Genomic DNA, 14,765 nt, shown 5'->3' with positions numbered 1-14,765 from the left:
CACACAAGGCCTGAATTTCTTTAGCTGGGAAAGGCTATACATATAAAACTAGATTAGACAAGTGCTGGAATACTTGATCCCTCAACTCTCCCCACTCCTCAAAAAAAAAAAATTATGTGAAGCATGATTTAAATAAACCTGGAACCTGGAACTACCCTGTTATCATAATTACCCGAGAAAAGTTACCCATCTGCACTCAACACAGATCACAGAGCCACTTTTACAAAATTTGGAAAATCTACTTTTTTCATGTTTTTTCAGGAGGTAATTATCTGGCTTCATAATGTCACAAGGGTGACTGGACTTACAAAAAAAAAAAAAAAAAAAAAAAAAGCATACAGAAACTTGACTTTAAATTAAGGTTTGGTAAAGCAGTCCTGCAGATCGACAATATCTCATACACACGCTCGCTCTTGTGGATATCTACATGTACTTGCTTGTCAAGCCCTCACGTTCAACACACAAGCAAAAGAAGGCTTGGTTGTACATCAACTTCTTGTATTGGTCCTATTTCAGAATCAGATAATGTGGCCAGGCATAACAGGTTCTTTACATGACACGCCTACTGTAAATTCATCCTTAATAGTCAAGTTGCCAGCATGATAAACTCACCACAGAATATTTCAATCATTTAGTCATGTGCTAAGCTACTTTAAAATTCATGATCTCTTTAACATATCACAGATCTACTGAACCATTTCTACAATACATGTATTTGAAAAATAACTCTTACAGAGCAGCCTAGTCAGTATTATGCCAAGAGAAAAAAAAAAAAAACACATAAAAGTTGAATTTAAAATTTGGCCAACTGAGGAATCTGATGCAATGACAACTCTTGTCTATAAAAACTTGTCATACTACATCCAGTTATGTGCAGTATACTATACCTTACTGAAGCTCTCAGCTGGAGTCATTCTTTTCAGTGAAACATACTACACCTAGAACCTATCACAAGGCAAATTTCTACAATACTAACAATAACATAGACTGATCTAAAACATTGATTACTTATGTTCACGAATGCTCCCCAAAAACAGAGCCCAGTCAGACAGACTTGCAGTATATTATACCATCAGATACGCTGTTTGTACACACTCAGAAAACCAATATGCTTCAAAAATGTTTATGACTTTCACAAAGTAAACTGTGGAGAGTACTGACCACAGCTACACTTCAGTAACCTTCTGACGGACATTACAGCTGATCACATACACCATCTAACAGTTTTATAGTATACCAATACCAGAAAACAATCTGCACATCTGAACAATAATTTAACAATGTACACAAGGGTAGAAAACAATAACTTAACCTCAATCACTGATAACAGTCAAGTTTACCATACAATCAGCACTGAAAGGGATGATGACAGGGAATCCACTCCTCACATCCCACATAAATTAGCAAGGACAAAGTATATAAATATTTATTAATCGTGGCAAAAAAATATCAGACACATTTATAAACTTCAGCAATATCGAAGATGAGTCCAACGACACGTGTAAAGTTCCACACGGAATATGAGTGTAAAGTTCCACATGGAATATGAGTGTAAAATGTGACTTCTACCTAACATTGCACATTTGTTGACATCAAGTACAGGAGATAGTAGTTTCCCCTGAGCACACTTGACATCTTGCCTCTGACATCACCTGAGCACACATCACTACAGGGATAGAGGACCAGGCTGAACAACAAGATGCCAGGGTCAGGGTGCATGGAGGACTCCAGGCACAGGAAAACAGACGCATTAAGCATGCAGCTTGATCAGTCTAAACCATCCTCTGCTATCATGGTATAGCCAATAGCCCATGCAGATCCAATAGAAAAGTAAGTCGTTTCAGGATTCACCTCCAGTAATGGTAAGATGGATGATGACTGGCAACAAGTCCATGTGATGATGACGATGATGACAATGAGAGGGGTGAGTCAGTACAGCACAGGTGGTATATATGAGCTGAGACGCTATCACAGATGTAGGCTAGCTGTTCTGTGAACACAGTTCTTTCCACCGTTGCTCAAACAGTTTCCTCATGTTGTGACCAGCTTTCCCCACTTCTGAGTCATCCTCGTTGAAGGTTTCACAATTGTTGAAGACCAGGCGGGCATCAGCAGCAAACTCTCCGCGGGACTTGTACCTACAACACACCAGAGGTACAAAAACCCATTTATTACATCTATGTTATTCCGCAAGTTTCATGTGACTACACTGGTAAAATAGACCAGTTCAATGACAAAACATGCATCACCCACAAGTCAACGCTTCCTGCTATGTGTAGACGTGAACAAATCAATGATTGACAATTATTATAAACCGATGTGTAATTTCGACATTCAAGCCAAACAATATGGCTTAATGGTAAATATGGAGCAACACACTTTTGCTTGAGAAAAGACAAAAAGTATCATCTGTCTTCCAGTACTCAAGGCATGGCATGTAAGCCTTGCAAAGAATCTTTTACATTTAAACACCAATTAGCAGGAAATGCTCTTGGGTATAAAGTAAGGTTTCAACTGCGATTGACTTAACCTAGCAGACATCAACAAAAAAAAAATCAGTTGAACTTTCTTACACATTCTCCTTGAGCTTAGTCCTCATTGTACTGAAGTCCATTGGATGTTTGATGTACTTCTTGTACTGAGGGAACTGTTTAGTGTTGACCGGCTGTAGGAATGGCCAGCTGTCTTCATGCTTCTCCATCTCTGGTAACAACACTCTGAAACACACACATTACAGACAATGGACATTACCGTACTTGTTATAATCCAGAAAGGCCAGTAATTGTTACATCTATATGTTCAGAAATTATTACACCTTGTTACTCAGTAAAGCCTGTAATCCTCACACAAGTTAAGAATATTTCAACAGGTTGATAACAAAAATACCAACAAATACCACATTATATAGAAAGAAATGTCCAGACTGAGTTCTTTCTTCACATGTGTAGGAAATATGTTAAGCACTATAAAACCATGTGCACCACAGGAATGAATGAATAATGGTTTAACACCAATTCGGCAGAATTGCATCCATAATATGGCAAGCAATAGACAAACATAACAGGATTCATGTGATCCTTGTCTAAGTCTGTCTCCATCCTGCCCACCTGCATGGCTCTAGGTCCTCTGAGTCTTTGGTGCTGTCAACAACAGGTGTGGTTTTCCCCTTCTTTGTCTTGGGCTCTGGTGTTGAAGTCTCCGTAACACTTTCAGGGTCTCTTCTATCTTTCTTCGTTTCTTTAGCAGCCTTTTCATCTTTCTTGGCCTTTTTCTTGCTTTTCTTGTTTTTGGACTGAAAAAAAAGGCCTATGATTAGAGAGCAATCACAATCTTAAGAAATTTCTTACACGTAAATATTTTCACGTCCAAAAAATATCTTGAAATCAATTTCAAGATTTCCAATATTACTATGGTGGTTTTGTTTTTCTGTCTGGTTAACTCTCATACACCCTGTGAAGAACAGAAATGACTTACCTTCTCTGCCACACAGGAGGGACAAAACCACTTCTTCGGTGCTCTGTGAACCAAAATAGATATAAATGTTGAATCTGTTGCACACATCAGTATATACAGAAAATGGATTTAGAAAAAGAAATACATATATATAAATTTAAGCCTTTACATGTAGTACATGTACATGAAAAGTAATTGCTGTAGTTGATGAAAAAATTTCCTCTATGAGCAAGTTACCTGATTTTTAGAGCTTCTAATCTTCAAAAGGATGTTTTCAGGTTTGCTTGGAAGGTAGGACAGTTTCCGCAAAAAAGCAATATTTTACGACATATTATTTGCAATTAAAATGCTCATTGGGTTATTTTTAGAGGTGAGTAATCTTACTTGGCTGGTGGAGATTCCATACAGTCCATGTGTAAGGCACGGGGACATGTGCCACACTCCAGCAGTTTTCCTGTCTTCTTTCCACACACAGCGCAGTGAGGAAGACCAGTGGCCTGAGGGAGGAAAACATTAGCACTTTAAATATAAATGTTGCGACAGAGGAAGGTAAAAGAATTCATTCTACATTAGTTATGCAACATCAACTAATAGTAGCAAAATGCTCTCCAAATTAAAGTACATGTATAGCTGAAATATGGAGATCTAAATGGAGTCAATATGGAGGTAAAATATGGAGGTACACATATGTGCATATCAATCAAAATTTCTGAGAAAAAGTAAAACTATTTTGTAAACATAACACACTCACCTTTGAGATACATTCATAGCAGTACCAGTCCCCATCTGGAATTGATACCATCTTTGGCTGTTTGGAGAAGAAAAAAAGGAAGATAAATAGACATAAATACATTTATAACATACGGTACAAAATGAAAGCTCGAAACAACAACAGAATTAAATGTTTCCTCTTCACACTGACTGGTGGTTACTAGTTAAGGCTTATATTTTCAAAACAGAACTTCTCATAACTGCAGAATATTTATCCCATCTTCCATTAAAATAATTCTCTATTCTGTTTAAACAAGTGTACTAAATTTGTCTGATTAGTGACAGCCCAATGTTTTATCTGCACAAGTACTCCATGATATCCCTCCTAGTGCAAGCAGAAGACATTGTCTGGTGACAGAGGGGATAGACACTCTGATACAGGTCCCATGAGATTAAACCTTATCTGCACAAGCCCTCCTTTATATCCCTCTATGTACGAGCGAAGGACATTGTATGACGACAAAGAGAATAGACACTCTGCTATGGGTCCCATGAGATTAAACTTTATCTGCACAAGCACTCCATGATATCCCTCCTAGTGCAAGCGGAGGACACTGTCTGATGACAGAGGGGATAGACACTCTGCTACAGGTCCCTGAGATTAAACTTTATCTGCACAAGCACTCCATGATATCTCTCCTGGTGCAAGCATAGGACATTGTATGACGACAGAGGGGATAGACAAGCACTCCATGATATCCCTCCTAGTGCAAGCAGAGGACATTGTATGACGACAGAGGGGATAGGCACTCTGATACAGGTCCCATGAGATTAAACCTTATCTGCACAAGCACTCCACAATATCCCTCCTAGTGCAAGCAGAGGACATTGTATGACCACAGAGGGGATAGACACTCTGCTACACTTCCCGTGAGATTAAACTTTATCTGCACAAGTACTCCATGATATCCCTCCTAGTGCAAGCGGAGGACAATGTCTGATGACAGAGGGGTTAGACATACTGCTACAGGTCCCATGAGATTAAAGTTTATCTGCACAAGGACTCCATGGTATCCCTCCTAGTGCAATCAGAGGACACTGTCTGACAACAGAGGGAATAGACACTCTGCTACTGGTCCCATGAGATTAAACCTTACTTGCACAAAAATTCCTCCATATCCCTCCCAGTGCAATCAGAGGGCAGTGTCTGATGACAGAGGGGATAGACAGTCTGCTACAGGTTCCAGGAGATTGAACTTTACATGTATCTGCACTCCCACTACAAGCAGAGGACTTTGGTTACAGAGGGATACACACTGTGTTACAGTATAAGGTACATGTAATGACTAAGCTAAGAAGACATCTTACTTTGAAGCAGTAGGTATGGTAGCCCTTGTCACAACTATCACACAGAAGCAGTTCCGCCTCATTGTCATCCTTACGACACAGCTGGCACAACTGAAATGACAGTAAACACAGCTGAAATCAAGTCACAGCATTGTTTATCAACCAGGTTGTTTCAAAACAATCCAACTAAAACAGGAGATGAACATCATCAGATGAGGCATTTGATGAGACTCTAAATCTTATTAAATCACACTGATTAACATGTAATGTACAGATAAACATGTGTCCCACACAGGTAATTTCCTCAGCGCATTCACAAGTCTCGTTCTTGGACCAGGTGAGTTTTCCCTTGCCCGATGTTTTTCTGTATCAAATTTTCTTCATAGGCTCCTTTTTTGCAATCTACATATTTTGAGGATGTAAATTAATATGCAGTCTACAAATACATGTCCATGTAAGTCAGCAAAGGAAATTAAAAGCGTACCACTTTCATGATGGATTTCTCCCAAGCGATGGATCTGTTGAGCTGGTAGAGACAGAGTGCCAGTTGTGCCGGGGAGGTAGCGGTGGAGACCGCTGACCTCCAGGATACCAGTCCCGCTGGCAGCTTCTCCTTACTCACATCCTTCTGTTCTTCCTTTTCCTCCTCAGACTCCTCTTGATCCTCCTTCTGATCCTCCTCCATCCTTCGACGCTCAGCACTATTTGCCTCGGCCAACTTGGTAGTTATGTTCTCCAGCTTAATCTGTACACTATGTGTGCAAGTGAAGGAAAATTATCAACAATGTACCAGTCCGCTCTTGATAAACAATGAAAATTCAGACGACAACTCCAGACGTATATTACACAACAAATAACAGATAAGGGTGATATAATTCGCATCAGAATACAAAGAAAAACAGAAAAATTGCTCTCATATTACAGTACAAACACACAGTTTATGGTCACAAGTTCATTTTCTGTTAAACATGGTAAATTTCAAAACACAACAAACCTTTTTGAGAACGGTGGTTTGAGGTATCTTCGTTCTATGTTCTTTTCTAGTTTGAGAAGTTTGTCCTTGGCGACCTCAAGAGGATAAACCTGCGTCTCCTTAAGAACTGTGTTCGCACGGCTGACAGTTTCCACTTCAGTCATCTCAGCTATTTTTTCTGGCAGTTTCCAGCCCTTTTAATTCAGATCACCAGGAAAATTTGTTTATTTATTAGCCAATATCAAAAGATTTGTGGAATTTTTAATTATGACAAAAAACCTTTCATTAACTCTTTTACGATAGGTAATGTGTGCACCAGAATCAAGCCATCAATGAGGAAAATTGCCTGTCAAAAACAAGATGGTCCAAGCAGTGTACTGTTTCGTTCACTGTTTCTGAAATTGAATAGTGAGGTAATCACCTTACTATTGCAATGTAAAGTAATCACAGGCAGTGCAGCATAACAGCTAAGCATGATGTGTTTTTTACACAGTACAGAATCGGCTTGTTTAGGCCTTGTCTTGTGATCACGCGCATCATTACCAGTATATCTCAAGCAACCATGACAAAGCCAGACCTGAGGATCTTCCTATCCACACAGCAAGTATCACTCTTACCTTGACTTGCAAGCTAGCTGTAAAGATTCGATCCTCCATGGCTTCCACCTCCTCCAGCACTGACGACTCAATCTCAAACGCCACAGTGGCGTCCCAGACGTCTGGGTCATCTGGGTCTGGGGCGGTGAGAGGTGGTGGGGCAGAGGAATCAGGTGGACTCACTGCGGACTTATCCTCCTCCACCTTCTCGTCTGTTGATTCCTCTTTGTCATTGATCTTTTCCTCCCCTTCCTCTTTGGTCTCTGTGGCCTCCTCTTCCTGCACCGCCTCCTCCTCCTCCTCCTCTTCATCTTCATCCTCATCTTTGGTGTCATCATCTTCTTCTTTGGTTTCCTCAATCACCAGTGCTACAATAGAAAGAGTAGGACATAAAACTTTAGGTTTGTTAAAACTGTGAAAAACTTTTAACAGTCATTGAGAAAACACACAGACAGACTGTGAACAAAGTAAATATTTCTGGGGCATGTACAGCATTAGTAATACAAAAAAAAAGTCCTAAACAATGATTCCAGCACAACTAAGTATACCACTGCAATCTGCAAGCTTTAGCTCCACTGAAGACTACAACCATGTTCATTGTCTTCACGTCAAGTGCAATTCTGATGTGTTGCATAGTTTCACAATGGAGCAGCCAGACATTACAAGTGCGTGGTATTGTCTTACAGAAATATATATGAAATACATGAGAGACGAAGTTGACATATGAGTTACAAATATCAAACACATTTGAAATTACACATTGCATTCACCTTCTTTGTCTCCTTTCGTACAGGACTGGCACACGAAGTCAAAACTCTTCTGGAAAGCTTTCTGGAGGTCTCTCTCTCTAATGCCTCTAGGATGTAAGGATCGGACAAGACTTTTGAAGTGATCTGGATTTGTGATACGCCACCAACCTCGCTGAGAGTCTGTGAAACAGGATTAGAATGATATTTACATGCTGTCAGAAAGGTAATATCTAGAAAATGTCACACCAAGAACATGATATGCTAACAATGTGACTGCCCTTTTTCCAGGTATTATACACACAGCTCATGTTTCAAAGCAGATCCATGATAATAAGGAAATCAGAACGGCATTTTCAGAATTTTCCAAGTAATTAAAGGCGGGAACACCTTCAGCACATTTCTTCAGACACATGTTACTGAATTGATTGGCGTTTTGCGCCATGCTCAAGAATATCGGACAGAGGAATCTTGCACATGTACTTTTTTTGCCATAACAGTGTCCAGGGTATGGCCCCATAAGGTGTATTATTTAGAAGGAAAGGTATGAAGTATGAGTAATGAAATGTTGTGAAAGTGGGCCCAGGGTTTCAAAACATGATCACCCCATATAACAAAGCCATATCATGTGCAAAATATCATACATATACGTGTACACTACGTAATGTTCTATCTGCATGTATGAGGAAGTATAGGGAGAAGAGAAATACAATGTCAAGTCTAGGTGTGTGAAAATTATTTCAATGCTACTCACAAAATTAACTCCACAACAAAAGCACACATGAAAATTAGTTACACTGATCATGTATTACTTTAAAACTAATCAATGAAACAAAACTTCTTGAAAGAGCTATATGTACACGTGTATGACACATTAGTGAAAGGCAGAGATCTCAACTGAGATCAAGTATCTCTTAACAGACCAGCAAGCTCTGTACACTGCTTATTGCCTTGAATGGTTCAAGAAGAGTAAAGGTGGAGAATCTCAGTAATGTAAATCAATAATATACCTGTTCACTTTGCATTCAAGCCATGCATACCTGTAGATACCTGCCTACGGAAAGGATTCAGCTTAACATAGCTCCTTGTTACATGGTATGAAATAGCTGTTAAACACACGGTTCAGTATACATGAACCTTACCTTCAGGTATGGGAATGGGCTCTGCGGGTTCATACTTGAGCAGGTCTGATGGAGCGGGAGAGTTGGATGTGGTGGGGCACTCTCCTGGGGTGTTGGGCACTTTAAAGGAATCTCCTCCTGGGGTGGAACTCTTTGGGGTTAGAGGTAATAAATTATAATCAGACTGAGAAACTCCAATCTGACCCATTTGGAATGAGCTGAATGTTGGGCTGTGCATTTGAAATGCTCGGAATGGCACAGGAGATAGAAATGACATGGATGAATTGAGCTGTGCTCTGGGTAAATCTGATGAATGGTCACCCGCCGAGCCGTCACAAGCCAGACGGGGTAAAATACTGAACCAAGGCTTGTGGTTCTGTCGGTCAGACAAGTTCTTGAGCATTTGCTCAGCAGAGAAAGGTCCATCAGGCAGAAGACCTGGTGGGAGGAAATGGTTGTTATGAAGTGTTGGCCCAGTGTCTTCCTTCTTCAACATTGAGTCTATACTGAGAAAGCTAGGCTTGGATTCTGTTACACTAGACTCTGAGCTTGCGGTCCCGTTTGTGAGAGGCATGGATGTTATAACAGGACTGCTGGTTTTAACACAAGTCTCGTCTGATGACACTTCTGGTTTGGAGTTCAACAAATCTGATAAATTATTTGAAGCTGCCTTTTCTTGGGATAAATGAGAACTTGATTCTGTGTCTTTTTCGCACACAACACCCTCCTGCTTACACACAGGTACGTGATTTGAGCCAGCGTCCACATCGCCATTGCACAATGATTTGTCGTTAGGCTGGTTCTGACTTTCTGAGGTAGAATTAGAAGTAGTGTGCTCAAGGCCGTTAACTTCAGCTTTAGGAGTCAGTTTCTCACTGTCAGCCTCGAGCTTGGGACAGGGTTTGACATTTTCCTCACTGACATCCATGGGCTCTGTTTTCACCAGCCGCTGCTCCTCTTCCAGCTCCCCATTCTCCAGCTTCTGGATTTCCAGCTTACACTTCTCCAGCCTCTGTTTCATCTCATCTGTCCTCTGGTCTATCATACACAGCTTACTGGTTGACGTGAAGTCAAACCGACCACCCAGTTCCCCAGACTCTAGACCCTCCACAAACACACCCCCTAGATAGGGTAACACCCAGTACCACCTCTTGTAACGATCCTGCCCAAAACACGTCCCCCTCAATTTGTGAGACGCACTGAACACTTTGTTACGGTACTGACTGTGTTGCTGTTAAAAACAAAACACAACAGGTGTTAACCAGGCATCTATTAGGTGTCGTAAAATAGCAGGGTATTTTTTTTTTATTTTTTCTTTTATAAATATGATATACATTTATGTACTCTAACACTCTTTAAGATTTAGGCATTGACACCAGCCAAGTTGCCAAAATAGTATATAGTAAGACATGAGCATATGAGGAGTGAAAAAACATATGCTACATTGTAACTCACTTTTGTAAGCTTCTCAATCTTTTTCTCACATTCCTCTGCCGTGATAGGGTCCTCCTCCTAAATAAAGCAGAAGTGTATTCATTTAATAATTTGTGAGTCTCTCCAGGAATACAGTCATTGCATGTGTTACATATGGGAGCTCGTAAAACTCCTTCCCCTCTGTACCAAGACAGTCCAAAGCTGTGAACTCATTTGTTCTTTCCTTTATTGCGCCATAATTATCGGTGTATGTGTGCTGATAAAACATACATGAAGTACACACGCACTGCAACATAACAGAATAAAACGATGTGGTCTACTGTCATTTGGACCGTCTGTGTAGCTCATCCTTGAGTCTTGCATACATCCAAAGCTAATTTGGATGTATAACTGATGATTTGTATAAATGCTGTATCACATGTATTGTTTTATTGGGGTTTAATCAAATGGTAACACAGGAATGAAATGATGCAGTGTACGTAGTCAAGACACACACAGGATCAAAACCTCCTTTGTTAGTACACCTGACAAATAGTAAAATAGGACTGAAAGAGCATGCTACAAATACACCGACTAATTCTGTTACAAAACACAAATGCTAACACAAGCATATTCCCTACAATGATGTAGGACACTTGCAAACCACAAAGCTGCCCTGTCTGGGACTGACCTCAGAGTTATTGCCAGTCACATTGGTGGCATCACTCTCATTACCACTCTCATCATCCTCTTCATCACTGCCCTGCTTACTGCTCTGCGTCTCCATCATAGGCTGTGACATGTTAGTCTCTGTGTCAGTTTCTCCACCAATACTGCTGTTTGATATCGTTGAATTATCCAGCTGAGCAGCTGCCTTCTGCTCCGGACGGTTGAATTTTTTAGCATGGACCACTCGCAACCTGCAGGGATACATTTATACATATATGTACAATTCATGGCTCACTGGCAAGTGTACATACACCCATGTAAAACATACAAAAAATACATCTGTAGTACAATGACATTACCGAAAATATTACTTTACCACTTTAAGAAGTATTATTCATAAAGGTCATGTGGGATCAAAATATTGGTTATTCTGAGAGAACTGTACTCACTTTCTTAACTTTCCCTCCACTACCCACTTGTCCCTGCGAAGGTTAGACATGGTTTCAATGTTGTTGTCGATTTCACTGAAAAGGACAAAAGAAACACCGAGTATTTAGTAAATGTGAATGAGCAACTAAAAATATTACTCTAGCAAGCACATGCCTGCCTACAGTTACAGTATTTTCATCAACCTTGCCGAGAGTAAATATATAAATACATTTTTTTATGTTTTTTGTGTTTTATTGTTATCAGGCTGATAGTGGAAAAATATTTCAACATTCAAATACTTCACAAAAATTCACGCCAGGGAGACAAAGCCATAACACAATTATTAACCGTTCAGTGTGTCGTTCTACATACCTGGTGATGAGTCTGCTACAGAGGATTTCATTGCATAGGAAGGCAAGGATAGCTGCCTTCTGGGTGGAGTTTAAGGCCTCAATAGGTTTGTCCTCAAGCAACTTGCACAGCTGGATGAGAATAGAAAAGTAACACTTAAACCACCAGAAATACTTTAACACTAACCTATACATTAGATTCCTAAAATTCTATCTCAGAACAAGTCGAAATTTGATACTGTATACTTGGCCTCCTGTCACAGAATAATTAAAAATCAATGAGGCTCTAAATGATATTAAATATTTTATGGAGAAAACATGTTCAATAATAACCTGGCAGAACTTCCTTAGTCATATTTCTTGGCACTTTTTTCACAAAAGATGTTGTCTAGTTTGTAGTGCCATAAGGTGAATAAGAGAAAAATTACGAAAAACAAATATACAGTTTTGTGAAAAAGATCCACACCGACAATACATGCAGGCAGCACTTTGAAAAGTGAAAAATGATCCTTATTATGTTGCTGACAGTGTTTACCTCATGCTGCTTGCCTGCCCTGGCTTTGACGAACACACGTAACACCTCAGACACTACAGTGTCTGTCACCTCCAGGTCCGTGATCTTCTGACCCATCTTCGTTAATGCCTGAGTCACAAAAAACAAGCCTTCACCAACAACTCTTCTTTCTCTCCAAGCTTTACACATGTACTTTAAGATGGCATACCAATGAGCTTACCATTTACATCACCATAAATAAAGACTGAAGCACATGCAAGATGAAAAGCTATCTTTAAACAAAAAATATAAAAAAAAACAAAAAAAAAACACACCATTAAATTCATTATCTTAATGTTATCTTAATGACATTTCACAGAATGGCTTCTCCAATTACTTACAGATTAATTAACCATTCAGGCTATTCTAACTCAGCTATAATGTCTTTAAAAGTCAACCATAACACAATACCGCTACTTCAACACTCTGTCGCTTCAAATGGATCAGAAACTGACACTCCTGCATGATAATAGTTACATACAATTTGTTGACAGAAAACAAAGAGTGATGACTATCATAAATGACAGAGCACACAGTTAAGGCGTTCTAAAAAGACAGCGGCAATCCGCTTACCTCTTTGGGATTAGGAACACCTGGGTCATCTATAGCAAACTGTACCAGGTGGGTGATAATGGACATAAGTTCCTCTACGTCATCCTCATTGTCATTCATCAGTCCCTTCTGCAAGGTGTCTAGATTTGGCATGGACGTACTATCTGCTCACAAACAAAAGACATTGTCACTTACATTTCAATCTTAAGTCTTGAAGTGACATGGTTATAGTTGATATAGAAACACTCTCAAACTATGCAACATCATATAAGAAGGTACAAATATGTGCCAGCGTATTAATATTACAGAAACAAGGGAAATGGAAACAGAAAAGTATGCAGCTGTTACACATAGTAAAAATGACACTAATATCACTCTGTAGTGTTACACATAGTAAAAGTGACACTAATATCACTCCATAGTGTTACACATAGTAAAAGTGACACTAATATCACTCAGTAGTGTTACGGCAATTTGTCTACATTTTATCAGCCTGCAGCAAACTATATCCTCTTGCTGTATACATGTATCACAGGCAATACTGTGAAGTAGAAACATTCTTTAGTAACAGAAAAAAAAAGATGTTGTCCAACTGACCGAATCCAAGAGCCTCCCCAAAGTTGTTCAGGAACTCCAGGACCATAATACAATCTGCCAGAGCCTGGCCAGGCAGTTTAACTCCTGGCAACCGGTTCAAGTCAGGCAATTGCTACAATAAACACATCTTACATTAGTTGGGCAGCGCCACAAATTAGGTGTACTGAGAGTCATGCATGTTAATCAAATCTTTATGGCTGTGTTATCATACATCACAAAATCATGCTTGCACAAGTCCTACAAGAAAACCTTGAATACAGAAACTGGGATGTCAACAAACAAAATGGTGTAGTTTGCTCAAGCTGTAGAGAATGTAAATTGACTTACCTTGAGGTCTCTTAGCTCCAAATCCTCTCTTGGTTGTTTCAACTCCTGAGCAAGCTGCATTTCTAGGCGTTTCTGTTCCTAGGAAGAATGACACCGCAGAAGTCTTTTAACTAAACATTCACATGTAACCAAGGCAAGATGTTCTATGCATATTGAACATATTTAACTATTTATTTAATTGGTCCTTACAGGGGAATAGCTATGCTTTAAATCTGAGCAAAAATTAATGTCAACTGGTTTCCTGTATAGGATTGTGGAAATAATTCATTATCTGTAACATAATTGTTTACAACTATGCAATGTAGCATATGTTACACAAAATACTTACCACTTTCTTTTCTCTGATAAAGATCTTTTCTGCCTTCTTTTCTTCTTTGGCTTTTTCTCTTTCCTATAATATCATTTTGAACAGAACACTGATAATAATAACCAACTGAAATCAACGACTAAATAGAGTTACACTTCTTTGTTCGTTTGCCTATTTTGATCTGTCAATTTAAATTAAAAATCAAATTTAATCCATTGCAATGAGACCATCCACTAATTATCCATCCACTAAACTACTAATGAATTTTACCTCTTGCTTTCTCCTGGCTTCTAAGGCCTTCACTAACAGCATGTGTTGACGTCTCCTTTCCCTTTCCTACAAAGCAGTAAAAGAAGACACAGTAAAATTCTGCACTACCTGAGGCATCACTTAATTGACAGAAAAGCCAAATGAAGTGTATCATTTCAACAAACCAAGATGAATGTGACAACATATCACAACGAATTCTTTGTCCCAAAATCTTCAGGATCATAACATTTGCCTGACTTCCAACATTTGTGAATGAAGTGAATAAAAAAAGAACAAGTGTCACGCTGATATAAATGTCCTATTAAAAACACAAGTAAGTAACCTACAGGTGTATGTACAGATCAAGGGTCA

At 39.3% G+C, this 14,765-nt stretch overlaps 1 protein-coding gene across 10 annotated transcripts in view; it reads right to left on the bottom strand.

Annotated features, from left to right (window-relative positions):
* Positions 1-355: 355 nt before the first annotated feature.
* Positions 356-14,765, bottom strand: part of LOC135461951 (bromodomain adjacent to zinc finger domain protein 2B-like) — a 52,406-nt gene continuing 37,996 nt past the window's right edge. For all 10 annotated transcript variants that reach the window (XM_064739246.1, XM_064739251.1, XM_064739250.1 and 7 more), the window contains 22 exons: positions 14,415-14,480; positions 14,166-14,228; positions 13,838-13,915; positions 13,511-13,622; positions 12,935-13,077; positions 12,344-12,451; positions 11,831-11,940; positions 11,479-11,553; positions 11,052-11,280; positions 10,403-10,459; positions 8,969-10,178; positions 7,851-8,009; positions 7,102-7,448; positions 6,506-6,678; positions 5,996-6,263; positions 5,533-5,622; positions 4,205-4,261; positions 3,838-3,950; positions 3,475-3,517; positions 3,108-3,292; positions 2,574-2,717; positions 356-2,138 (listed from right to left, as the gene is read on the bottom strand). In XM_064739246.1, coding sequence (XP_064595316.1) covers positions 1,982-2,138; positions 2,574-2,717; positions 3,108-3,292; positions 3,475-3,517; positions 3,838-3,950; positions 4,205-4,261; positions 5,533-5,622; positions 5,996-6,263; positions 6,506-6,678; positions 7,102-7,448; positions 7,851-8,009; positions 8,969-10,178; positions 10,403-10,459; positions 11,052-11,280; positions 11,479-11,553; positions 11,831-11,940; positions 12,344-12,451; positions 12,935-13,077; positions 13,511-13,622; positions 13,838-13,915; positions 14,166-14,228; positions 14,415-14,480 — 3,987 coding nt within the window. In that variant the 3' untranslated portion in view covers positions 356-1,981. The remainder of the gene's footprint in view (positions 2,139-2,573; positions 2,718-3,107; positions 3,293-3,474; positions 3,518-3,837; positions 3,951-4,204; positions 4,262-5,532; positions 5,623-5,995; positions 6,264-6,505; positions 6,679-7,101; positions 7,449-7,850; positions 8,010-8,968; positions 10,179-10,402; positions 10,460-11,051; positions 11,281-11,478; positions 11,554-11,830; positions 11,941-12,343; positions 12,452-12,934; positions 13,078-13,510; positions 13,623-13,837; positions 13,916-14,165; positions 14,229-14,414; positions 14,481-14,765) is intronic.

The sequence above is a fragment of the Liolophura sinensis genome, chromosome 1 (genome assembly GCF_032854445.1).
Source record: "Liolophura sinensis isolate JHLJ2023 chromosome 1, CUHK_Ljap_v2, whole genome shotgun sequence".
Classification (NCBI taxonomy): domain Eukaryota; kingdom Metazoa; phylum Mollusca; class Polyplacophora; order Chitonida; family Chitonidae; genus Liolophura; species Liolophura sinensis.
This window is presented reverse-complemented; position numbering and strand designations above follow the sequence as displayed.